The 13,225-nt window shown below is 35.3% G+C and overlaps 1 protein-coding gene across 1 annotated transcript in view; it reads right to left on the reverse strand.

The window, feature by feature from the left end:
- COL21A1 (collagen, type XXI, alpha 1) overlaps positions 1-13,225 on the reverse strand; it is a 196,036-nt gene that overhangs the window by 5,145 nt on the left and 177,666 nt on the right. The window contains exons 24-29 of the mRNA XM_006893157.1: positions 7,828-7,872; positions 4,471-4,503; positions 3,710-3,856; positions 3,574-3,628; positions 2,594-2,794; positions 1,645-1,722 (exon numbers count right to left, since the gene is read on the reverse strand). Coding sequence (XP_006893219.1) covers positions 1,645-1,722; positions 2,594-2,794; positions 3,574-3,628; positions 3,710-3,856; positions 4,471-4,503; positions 7,828-7,872 — 559 coding nt within the window. The remainder of the gene's footprint in view (positions 1-1,644; positions 1,723-2,593; positions 2,795-3,573; positions 3,629-3,709; positions 3,857-4,470; positions 4,504-7,827; positions 7,873-13,225) is intronic.

A 13,225-nucleotide genomic window follows, 5' to 3' on the forward strand; every position in this document is an offset into this window, starting at 1 on the left:
GACTTGACGGCACATAACAACAACAACAAAAAGCCATAATAAAGTGTTTAAAAGCTAATTAATTCCATAAACATATTCAAGGACAGAAATTAATTTAGCAGAATGGTCTATTAAAACTTATTATACAAAATAAACACATTTTAGGATGGAGGAGAATGAGTTAGGATATTTCTTAGGCCTAATATTTTCTTCTACCACTAAAAGTCAGTTTACAGAATCTGAAAAATTGCTGGAAACTTAGCTGAGTCACTACCAACTCGACATCACATAACACCATCACTACAAATAAACACTTGCTAACAGAGTAGTGTTGACATTTGTAACTAACCAGTGATAATGAATATAACTCTAAAAGTTTTATAAAAACAATATTAAATATTTTTATCAACCCCAAAGTATAATGAAATACTGTTGAAAATAATATTAAAATAAAATATATATTGGAAAATAACCATAATTGTCATATGCTCTTCTGAAGATGCTATACATAGAGACTCATTTAATCTTTTAATAATGGAGGGACTACATAACAATGAAAAAGTTTTTCTTTCTTTTCAAGGAGAAGGGGGAATTGGGGGGAGAGGTGGGTAGGGAAAAAAGTGCAACAATGAATGACTGGAAACCCTAAGTCTCTGTAAACTTTGATTTAAAAAAAAACAAGTCATAATATAAAAAAAAAAAACCAACCCCACAATACAAAGGCAAAAAAATATATATACCTAGAAATAGGATTGCTGAATGACAAGTTATTTCTATTCCTAGTTTTTTGAGGAAGTTGTAAGCTGTTTTTCAGAGCCATTGTATCATTTTAAAATCCTACTAATAGTACAGAAGAGTTCTAATTTAAAACAAAAATGGCCAATACTTTTCACTATATTACTTTTATTAATGCTATGTTTGCAAGGTCAAAGTGGTAAAAACAATTCCTTGATTACTAACAAGTTCTGTTCCTAAGTCTGTGTTTAAGTCAAATTTGTACATAAATAAAAACAGGTATGATGTTGTTAAAAATAATAATGGTATATTTCAAATAACATCATCATTGTATTTTATGAAAATGAGGACATGATAGTATGGCAAATTTAAATATCACAGCTAGCAATTAAACTTAAGAAAGTTGTGGTAAGGCAGATTTATTAGTTAAAATTGATATAAGCAGTTACAGGAGCATCGGGGGGATGTCTGACCTCATAGGAATTAGTTTGTGTTATTGATATTGTGGAAGGGGACTCTTCCCCTTGTGGAGGTCAGATACTGCTTGCCCCTATGCCACGTGAACCCAAACTGTTTTCACAAAGGTTAACTTAAAAGATGCTTCAACCTGAATCTATATGACTCAAAAAAAAAGGAGAATAAACAGTGATAAACCTCAGATAAGCATGACTCACTAAAGCCATTCTAAAATAGCTCTTAGGAGTAGATTATATATTGTATAAAAGATACATAAGAAATAATCCCAGATAATTTCACTAATGTAACATATTGAGAAGGAATTCTAGTAATTAGAAGTAAAAACGTATTTGTTGAACATAAACAATTAAAAACATTAAAAATTGTCTTGGTTTCAAATATTTGCCAAAGGTTTATGATAATTTATAAAAGGAAAATACGCAGCAATTATTCTAAGCAAAGATCAATACTTACCTGGGGGACCAGGAGGGCCCTGTTCTCCAGGATGTCCAAACCCTTGGCTTCCCTTTGCACCATTTCTCCCTGGCAGACCTGCAGAATATCAAACATGGGTAAGTGTGCTGTTCCTTCTAAATAACAGCCTTCCGGACACTTTCAAAACTGTTAATTACATTAAAGGCAAGCATTTCTGGGATTTGGGGGGAAGCTTTGCATCTCCTCTTTATCACACCTGGGACACAAGTTTTGATACAAAAGAAATTAAAAATTATCAGTGACCTTGACATAGGATTTAATTGGAATTTGAGATTATAAAAGAAAATTGAGATTATGAACCCTCTGTTAATTATTGTTATTAATTCATTCTCAAGAATCATTGCTATTTTATTGATCAGAATCAACTTATAGCAGACACTCTAGTAGGTTTTCAGAGCCTATAAATCACATAGGAGAAGATTTCTCACTTTTCTTTCAAATTATTTTGTCTAATTTCATTAAACATGTAAACTACTTTTTAAATATTAAATTTAAAAAGAGAGGGACAGTCAGCAATATTTCATATAAACAGTTGTGGATGCTTAAATTTGGTTGTAAAACACCAATTTATGATTGGAAAAAATATTATGGAACAGGTATACTCTCCAGAAATTTGACCAGAGAAATGAACAATGTGGTAGTTCCCTATTTAAATCTTAATGAACTAAACATTTTAAAACACATTTCCCAGTTTATAATATCACAGGTTTTATAATTCTAACTTTTCAGTCTATTAAAAAATATCACTTTAAGGAAATAGAACAAAAGTTCTTTAATTCAATTGATAATTTACTTAAAGGACAACAATTTACAAAATTCATATTATCACCCCTAAAAGATGTGTTTTCACTCATTAAATGTACATGAGGTACAAAAAGACAGACACAGAGATTTTTATTCTTGTTTGTTTATTCAAATAAATTCTCACCTTTTAAGCCTCTTGCACCTGGGCGTCCAGGGTTGCCCATTAATCCGGGAACACCATCTCTTCCTGGCAAACCAGGAAATCCTCGAGGGCCTTCTGGACCTATGGGACCAGGTGGCCCAGGAATTCCTGGAGAACCATGTTGGGAATGACAATGGTCACAATTTTGAATTCTTCCGCTCTGTAGTAAGACTGGTAGCTGGGCTTTAAGAAAAAGAAAAGAAAAGGAATCCCAAACATTTTATGTTTAAATGGTGACAGAAAGCTAGAACAAAGAAAAAAGATTTCTGTTATATACCTAGATATGTACACATAGTTTAGGCAATATTTTCACTTGTAGGAATATAAATATGGATGTAGTTATGTCCTATATAATAACTGCATTATTGCAATTACCTGGAATAGAAAAACAGTAAAAGTTCTCCTTCTGACAAATTAGCAAATTAAATTAGAGACTTCATACCTTCCAAATGATCAAGACTTCTGTTGTTAATTGTACTTTAATTAAAGATGAACCAATAATAATAAATTACAAAAAAAGTAATAAAATGCACATATAAGGCTGAGGTGATTGTGATCACATTTTGGAAGCTGTCATGTCCTGACTATATTCTGCTACTAACCTGAGTTGTAGTGTTTTAACTTACTTCTCCCTGACCCAAAAAAGGCGTATATAATATTCTTGTAAAATATTTAGGAAAAATATCTAGAAACATTTAACTGTTGCTAATTTTCTTCTTCATCATATTTGTCTTTTTTCTTTTTTTAATTAATTTTAATAAAAGTTTACAGAGACTTAGGGTTTCCAGTCATTCATTGTTGCATTTTTCTCCCCGCCTACCCCCTCCCCCCTCAGTTCACTCTTCTCAATGAAAAGTAAAACTCTTTCATTGTTATACAGTCCCTTTGTCTTTTAGAATTTTTTGAAGACTATATATTGCTTTTGGAATTTTAAAAATGGTATTAAAAACTCTTTGTCTTACCTCTTAATACATCAGTGCAAATTTGTCGAATAAACTGTTCTGAAAATTCTTTCCCCTGCATTAAATAATTAGGTGTTATAACATGTATATACCAACTGTAATACTATGAAAAGTATAAAAGAGGCTTTATACATACTGGCTTCCCATCCACTCCTGGGGGTCCCTGAGGACCTGTTTCACCCCGCTGTCCCTTGGCACCCACAGGTCCCATTAAGCCGTTCATCCCAGCTTCTCCTTTCGGTCCAATGGCACCTCTAAAGCCAGGTTCTCCTTTCTCACCTCTCTAACACCAAAAGAAATCCTTAAAGCTTCTATTTAAATATTTCAGAAGATTTGATTACATCATAAGTGTTCTTAGAGGTATAGCTATAAATACATTCATAGACATATATATAAGCTATATTAAAATATCTAGGAATTATGGATATTAATCAGGAGGAAAATACCATTTTATTTTAAACAACACTAATTTATACTTCCATCCAAAAATCCATCCAGCCCTGCAAGAATCCACTGTTTATTTAGTACGCTGATAAGGCATATGATTAGTATCAGAGGCATAAAAGAATATGACAATATCCTTTTTTGAAGGCACTTTGAGTGTAGTCAAACAAATGCAAAATATAGAATATTCTTCACTGAAAAACTATGCAGAAATAATTATCTTGATGTTTTAATTTTTAAAAAATAATAATATTAAAAAAATAGATAACATTTCACACCTAATTCAATGAGTGATAATAAACATACATGTTCTAGATATCACTATTTATGATTCAGTACTGAAGATTAGGGATGTTATGTTCTGTTTTGAGACATAAATAGCTATATTTACACAGTCTCACAAGCCCAGGAACAGAAAACTGAAGAAATAGAGCACAAGACAGAGAAGCATACCTCTCCTTTCGCACCATGATGGCCTTGAAGTCCCTTTGAAAACAGTAAAAAATAAATAGGACCATAATAAATACAAAAACTGCAGTATTGGTGATATGATATGGATCTACCACCATATATTTAATCAAATTTCTCTTTTTAATTTGAGAAATATGTTGATAGAATTATATATACAAGAGACCTTATATTTTTTTTAAAGAAGTGACTAGGCATTGTTTCCTGAGCAATATAAAAGGGAAATATAACTTTGTGATATAGTTCAATATGTTTCACAGAGAAATGTAGATTCTCAAAAGAAAATGCGAACATAAAAAAAATCAACTATTTAATTTGCATGTAAAAATCTAGTAGTAAGTAAAACATGCTCTGTAAGGTCATTCTTAAAATAAGGAAATTTGTTTCAGAAGAAATACAGTGCAACTCACTTGTAAACATTACATTGGAGCCAATGTAAGAGAAAAGAGAGAACAGTAAATATGGAAGACTAGACCTACAATAGGGAGCACTGTTGGCCTCGGGGATGAGAGGATTTGCTGAAATCCCAAAGGCATGTGGTTTAAATCCACCATCTCCTCTACAGGAGTAAGATAGTCAGGCTCTTCTGGTGCAATTAACTGATTAACTGCCTCTGAAAACTGCTTGAGGCTCAGCTATGGGTCAGCCCCAACTTGATGGCACACAACCACAGACCTAAATTGGAGCTGAAGTTAAAAATAACTATACTGTGATAATCCATTAAAATGATATCGTGAGAAGAGAGTTCCTTTGGATTCCATGAACATGAGTTCCAAAAAATTTACCGTGTGCAGCAGGTAAGTAATTGAGACTTTATTGTATAAAGAGCTTGGAATGGCAGTTCAGCTGAAGAAAAGCAATTGTTGTTCATGTCTCTGTTGTTGTTAGGGACCCTCCAGGTGACTACCTTTCATGGTGACCCTAAGAACAACAGCTCTCTGCCATACTTACACTCTGGTATGTTTGAGCCCATTGCTGCAATCACTATGTCAATATATCTTTTGGGGAATCTCCTCTCCTTCTCTGGCCCTCCACCTTTTCCAGCATGATGCCCTTTTCTAAGGACCAGTCCCTCCTGACAATATATACAAAAGATGTGAGCCCAAATTTCAGCTTCCTTGCCTCTGAGGACACTACTTTCAAGACAGACTTGTTTGTTCTTTTGAGAGTCCATAAGAGATTCATACTCTTCACCATCACCACAACTTAGTGCATTGATTCTTCTTCTATCATCCTTAGTTACTTTGCAAATTTCAGGTGCATAGGACACAAATGAAAAAGCCTATGTCTTGTATCAGGCACATCTTAATTTTTAGACTGACATCCTTGCTTTTTTGCCTTTCGGAGAAGGCCTTGGCAGAAGATGGTCCCAGTGTGACACATCTTTTGATTTCTTAAATGTTATTACTATGGGTGTTGATGGTGGGTTCAAGTAAAATTAAATTGCTGACAACTTCAATCTTTTCTCCATCTATGTTGCCTATTGGTCCAGTGTTGGGTTTGTTTTCTTGCTACTGAGATGTAATCCATATTAAAGGCTGTAGTCTTCTACTTTCTTCAGTATTGCAAGTCCTCTTCCCTTTCAGCAAGCAAGGTTATGTCATCTGCATAATAAATGTTATTGAGTCTTCCTCTGATTATGATGGCATATTTCCCTTCATATAGTCAAGCTGAGGTATGGAGAAAAGATACTACACTAACACATACCTTTCCTGATTTTAAACCATGCAGTGCTCCTTTGTTCTATCTGGACATCAGCTTCTTGGCCTATGTACAGGTTTCACATGAGCACAGTTAAATGTTCTTGGGTTCTCATTCTTCTCAATGTTAACAATAATTGGTTATTATCTAAACAGCCAAAGGCCTTTGCATAGTCAAGAAAAACACAGATAAACATCTTTCTAGTATTCTCTGCTTAGCCGAAATTAAGTTGACATCAGTAATGATATCACTCCTTGCACAGCCACTTCTGATTCCAGCTTGTATTTCTGGCAGTTCCTTGACAATGTACTATACCAGTCTTTTGTAGTTAATCTTGCCTCTGAGTACTCCATATAAATTTGATACTGGTGGTAGGAATTGAGGCTTAAGATCATTATTGTAGAAATAGAAAGATAACTAGTAAAAGGTGTATGAGGATACATGGCAGAGGGAGGGTAGAAGCAGAGGGGTGAGGATGGGTGGGGGTAATCATAGGTCACACAGTTTGATGGGTAGAGGGAAATGTAAAAGAAATGGGAAATATCTGGTGAAAAAAATATATATGAAATTTGTACGCAAACCAATTTAAAATGAAAATTTCATTTAAGGAGAAAAAAAAAGTCTTAGCCAAAAGCCTTCTACTTGCCTTAGAAAAGCAAGTACTCATTTTCCTTGAAAAGTGAGAGATAGGGAAAATTAAGCTAATGGAAATTTGAAGGATCATCCACAAGCTAAATCATGAACTCAAATTCCAAAGAAACTATCTCTATTCTTGGAGAGTAGTTGTGACAGCTGTTTCAGCTGGTTTTTTGTTTGTTTGTTTCTTTGTTTCTGAAAGACGTTGGGAAGTGAAGATTGTGTAGAAAAGGATATAAAAGGGTTCTTGTAAGAACAAATACTTCTAGGTATTGCATGATTAATTTAGGGAAGCTTAATTATATATTTGGAGTTAGGGACCTCTCCAAATTATTGAGCAGTAATGATGTCACTTTGAGGACTAAGGTGCATCTGATTCAGGCCATGATCTTTCCAGTCACTTGCTGTTATTCATCTGAGTGTTGGACAATGAATAAGGATGATAGAGGAACTGATGCCTTTATAGTGTGGTGTTAGAAAAGAATACTGAAAATCCATCCCATGGGCTGTCAAAGGAGCAAACAGATATGTTTTGGAGAAAGAGTAGCCAGAGTGCTCTTTGGAGGCAAAGATGATACAGCTTCTCCTCACATACTTTGGGCATGTTGCTCAGAGGGGCTATTCTCTGGAGAGGAACATGATGCTTAGAAAGTCAGAGGGTCAGCAGAGGAGAAGATCCTCAACCAGGTACTCTATTGCTCTAATTGCCTCCTGGTAGTAAGTAAGCTGTGCTGCAATCTCACAGGCAAGTGGTTCGAATCCACCAGATGTTCCACAGGAGAGGAATGGGCAATCTCCTCTTGTGCAATTATCTGTCTCTGTCAACCCTCTAGAGGGTCAGCTGTGGTGTGATTCCCACTCAGCAGCACACAACCACCACCCAGCATTTTCATTTTTATGCTCATCACCTCCATAAGACAATTTTTATTTGCAAGAAACCCTCTTTCAGCATTATCAGGTTACACATATTACATATTTTAGTCCTTTTTTTTTTTAGAAAAATACCTGTTGTCCTGGAATTCCTTGGCGTCCACTTTCTCCTTTTTGACCCTATAACATTAAATAAAATTACAAATTAATAAACAAATACAAACTATGTATCACTGTGAAAGTTGAAAAGATATATTACAAAAAGCAGTGATGTAAATATGTAAAATGGTGAGAGAGACAGAAAGTTTAGACTCAGAGAGAGGATAAAAAGTGAAAAGAGGTAAAATTACTACAGTTACAATAATTATTGACAAGGGGGGGAACCCACTGACTTAAAGAAAATGCACACATTATTTTAGATAATTGAGGGTGGTCTGCTTAGTGCTTACTAAGAATATAAAAATAATGTAAGAATAATAAGTATATTGTTATTGTTGTTAGGTGCTGTCAAATCAGAACTGACTCATTGCTGACCCTCCAGGCAGTTTTCAGAGGCTATAAATTGCACAGAAGAAGATTGCTCATCTGTATACCAAGGTAGATTTGAACCCGATGCCTTTGAGTTGGCAACGTAATTCTTTACCACCAAGCTCCCCTAATAGGAGCATTTTTTTATTTTCAGTGACATAATTATTCTCAGTGTTGGCGTTAGAGCAAGTGAGAATGTTACTGCTGTTGTAGAGTTGCCTGCAACCCAATGCAACCCTATGTACTGCAGCTCTGAAGCCTGCCCTGTTCTGAGCCAGTCTCACTAATTCCGACACACCAACCCCCATTGCCCCAGTTACTATATCAATTCATCTCATCCTGACTCATCTTCTCCTGCGCTGTCCCTCCACCCTTCCATGGATGATGTCTTTCTTCAAAGACCGGTCTCTCCCAGTCATATGCCCAAGTATGTGAGATGGAGCTTCAAAATCCCAGTCTGCAAGGTATAACATGGTTTCACGCTTCCAAGACAGACCTATTTGTTTTCTTGGTGGTCCATAGTATGTTCAAGACTCTTCCCCAGTATCACAATCCAAAGGCATAAATTCTTCTTCTGTCATCCTTAGTCATTGTTCAGTTTTCTTATTCAAAGCAAGTAATTGTGAAGACCATGGTCTGTATTAGGTGCACCTTAGTCTCTAGACTGACTTCATTGCTTCTCAGTACTCTGGAGAGGTCTCTAACAGCAGATTTTCCAATGTAACTCATCTTTTGATTTACTGGATGCTGGTGCTAAGAGTCTTGATTGTGGAGCCAAGCAAGCTGTAATTGTTAACAGCCTCAATCTCATCTCCATCTATCATGGTGCTGTCAGTTGGCCCAGTGGTGAGAATCTTTGTCTTCTTGATATTGAGCTTCAATCCATAACAAAGACTACAGACCTTCTGCAGCAAATGTGTCAGGTCCTCCTGAGTTTCAGCAAGCTAGGTTGTGTCATATGCATATCACAGGTTGTTAATAAGTCTTCCTCCAATCCTGATGTCACATCCCTCCTCATAAAACTATGATTTCTGAATGACCTGTTCTACACATCAATTGAAAAGGTATGGAGACAGGATGCATTTCTGATGCACTCCTTTCCTAATTTTCCCGGCTATGTTTTAAGGACTTCATCCTGGTCCAAGAACAGGTTTCACATAAGCACAATCAAGTGTTCTTGGATTCCCATTTTCCTCAAGGTTAGCCACAGTTTGTTGTGAGAAGACATATTAAAAATTTCTTTGAAAATACTAAATACTCAGTTATTTTATAAGACACATTTTAATGAAGAATTTTAAATCAGAACAAATAAGAAAAAGCTAACAAAGATGTAAAAAAAACATTAATTCATTCTGTAGTTATTTCTGGCCACCTAATGTATATAATCTGTGAGGGACCTCTCCAAAGTGCAAAAACAATGATGTCAATCTACAGACTAAGATGCAAGTGATCCAGATGATGGTTTTTACAATTACTTGCTATACATCAGAGAGCTGGACAATGACAGAAGGATGATAGAAGAATTGATGCTTTTGAGTTGTGGTGCAGGAAAAAAAGTCTTAACATTCCATGGACCACCAAGAGAACAGTTTTGTTATGGAGAGAGTGAAATGAGGCTGCTCCTTGAATGAAAAGGTCTTGAAGCTCCATTTTATGTACTTTGGGCAAGTGGCCAAGGAGGACCAGTTCTTGGAGAAGGTCATCATGTTTGGAAAGGTGGAGGAACAGCTCAGGAGAAGAAGACCCTAAATGAGATGGATTGACACACTAACTAGGGTAAAGGGGTGTGTCAGAATTTGTGAGACTGGCTTAGGACAAGACAGGTTTCAGAGCTATTGTACATAGGGTCGCTATGAGTCACAGTGGACTTAATGACATATAACAACAACAGACATATAAAGGAACTTTGCTGGCATAGTATGCTACATTTTGTGCTCTGCCCATTCAAGCATATGGGCTGATATGTTCAACTGACTGTTGCAGTCACTGTGTTGTTGAACATTTATTTAAATAGTAAAAAGATCTGTTAGCCATCACAAATTAGTCTCAGACTAAGATGACTCAATGGAGAACAGAGCAGAAATGTTCCATACTGTTTTCTTGACAATAAGATTTCCAGAAACATATCATCAAGGTTTTTCTTCTATGGAGAGACTGGTGGGTTTTTACAACCAACTTCTGGTTATTGGTTGATCATATATCATCTGTGTCACTCATCCACCCCAAAAAAACAGTTTATTGACTAAAAAAATGTGACTTGTGCACATTTATTTATTCATTCATTCACTCGTATAAATAAATTTCCAATATTCTTCCAATATGCATGCTGACACTTGGGACATTTAGGGAGCTCTGGTGGCCTAATGGTAAAGAATTGTGCTGCTAACCCAAAGGCACGAAGTTCAAATCCACAAGCTCCTCTTTAGGAGGAAAACTGGCAATCTCCTCTTGTACTTTTTACAGCCTTTGGAAATTTACTGAAGGGTCAGCTACAAGTTAGTTTTGCCTCAATGTCACATAACAACAACAGGGTAATTTAAACATAGATTTCACTTTTCCCTCCAAATTGCTTACTATGTAGTGAAGATAAGCTATTAAACCAAGGATGATAAATATACAGTCTGATAAGTACACATTATATAAATAAACGAAATGTCTGCCACTAAATCCTGTGTGAGGGTACAGGAGAGCACCTGACAGGGTTGAAGGATGAATAAAAGCTACCATTTGGAGACATTAGAAGATACAGAAAATAAAAAAGGAAAAGAGATAAGGCAAAGTTTAGTCAAACAGGAAGGCACTTGATGGTAGAGATTTTATTTCGAAATGTGCTGCTTATTAAAAAGTGTTTTTTTAATAGTCAAGTAGTTTAGGTTATTGCATGCTTGTAGAAGTGGGGGTAGGGTTGGGAGAAAACTATATTCATGGAGAACAATTATGAGGATGTTGCTGTAACCTAGCAACCTCCAATGAAAAAATTATGAAGATGGGGGAGCAAGAGGAGGAACTATATTCAAGAGATGCTTAGGGCTGACTAGACAATTGAATGTGATAGCAGCGAAAGAGACAGGCTTTTAGGATAACAGCTAAGACTTTTTCTTGGTTAAGTTTGTGGTAGCTGCAAGTTGTTTTCATCATGTTAAATCTGAAATGCCAAATGCAATCCAAAATATAAATTGTAATATACTTCAAATTCATTTTACTCTTATTTCCAAATTAAATACTTGGCGATGTTCAGGAAAAAAAATTAAAAACAACCTTTCTGACATGTCATTTAGTACATGTATGAGCTAAAATGTAAATTCATGAATAAAGAGTATTAGGTTATACATTAGCAGATTCTGACTGATGTCTCCAGAAATTCTAAAATTTTCACAATTATATCTATCTGAAATCTTGCAAGGTATTTTTCTTTTTTATTCTCTATTCTATAGAACAAGGTTCAGTAGGTACAACAGATCTTAGTAAATGTTTTAACATATTTTTGCATACAATTTGTTTGATTGTTTTGCATACAATCATATATACATGGTGTTTTATTCATAAGCATTGTGTTTTAAACAATAACATATATATTGCATTTTATATCACTAATGATTGACATATGTCTATTCTGACCTTCTCATTTTAAGTCTCCATTGCATCTTTCCTACTTCTTCACCACACCATCACCCATTAACCTCTGCTGTCCCCTTCTCCCTTTCTCTTTTGAACATTTATACACATCTTGCTCAGTTATGCTCCACAATAATGGTTCTATGCATTATTTGTCCTAATGATACTGAATTATTTATAAGAAAAATAACTAAGATAATTTATCAAATCAATAAAACAAAGACCGAGAATCACTTGGAATAGAGGAGAATTTCCCTCTTTCCACACAGTGAAAAGTGTATATTTCTCAGTAGAGTCTAATGGCATTCCTCTTGTGACCAGGGCCAAGGCAAAGGTGTCCACTACACCATTACTACACAATATTGTAATGGAAATTCTAGCTTAGTAAATAAGGCCAAGATAGGGAAATAAGAGGCAAGCCAATTTGCAAAGAGGTGGTAAAACTTTCACTCTGTGCAGACAATATGATAGTGTACACAGAAAACCTCAATTGTACAACTGCTAGATCTTCTTAAACAATTTAGCAGAGTGTCAGGATCTTAGATCAATATACACAAATCAGTTGGATTTATTTACAGCAACAAAGAAAGCATGGAAAAGGAAACTAGAAAAGTAAGCCATTTACAATAGCCCACTACAAGATGAAATACTTGGGAATAAATCTAACTAGAGATACAAAGACTTTTAAAAGGAAAACTACAGAATGATACTACAAGTAACAATAAAAGACCTAACTATATGGAAAAAATATTTCCCCAGCTGATCCATAGGAGAAGGATGGCAATCTCCTCCCATGCAATTTCCTGCTTCTGAAAACCCACCGGAGGGTCAGCTACAAGTCTGTTCTGACTTGATGGCATACAACAGCAGTCATAGCTAAGAAGACTCAACATAGTGAAAAGGACAACCCTAACAAAAGTAATCTTCATGTTCAATGTAATCACAATGCAAATACCAACCTCATTCTTCAGAAATAATAAAGGCATCACCATTTCAAGAACATGGAAACAGCCCAGATCTCCAACCACACACGAATAGATGGAGAGGTTGTGGTACATTCATACAATGGAATACTACACAGAATGCAGGAGCAATAATTTTGTAAATTACTACTTAACTAGGGAGGGACTGGAGAGCATTATGTTGAGTGAAATAATTCAGTCTCATAAGGGCAAATACTGTATAAAATAATTATTATAGAATTAGTATGAGGATCCAAGGAAAGGGGGGAGGAGAAATAGAGGGGTTACAATGGGGAGGGTGTATGGTGTCAATTATAGGGTCGCACAATTCTATGGGTGGGTGGTGTGAAGGAAATTAAAAGGATCTTTTGTGAAAAACAATGTATTCAAACTTCATAAATAAATTACCAATATAAAAAAATTAAAAA

Source organism: Elephantulus edwardii, unplaced genomic scaffold (assembly GCF_000299155.1).
Source record: "Elephantulus edwardii isolate Elephantulus edwardi_28Jun2011 unplaced genomic scaffold, EleEdw1.0 scaffold00124, whole genome shotgun sequence".
Taxonomy (NCBI): Eukaryota; Metazoa; Chordata; class Mammalia; order Macroscelidea; family Macroscelididae; genus Elephantulus; species Elephantulus edwardii.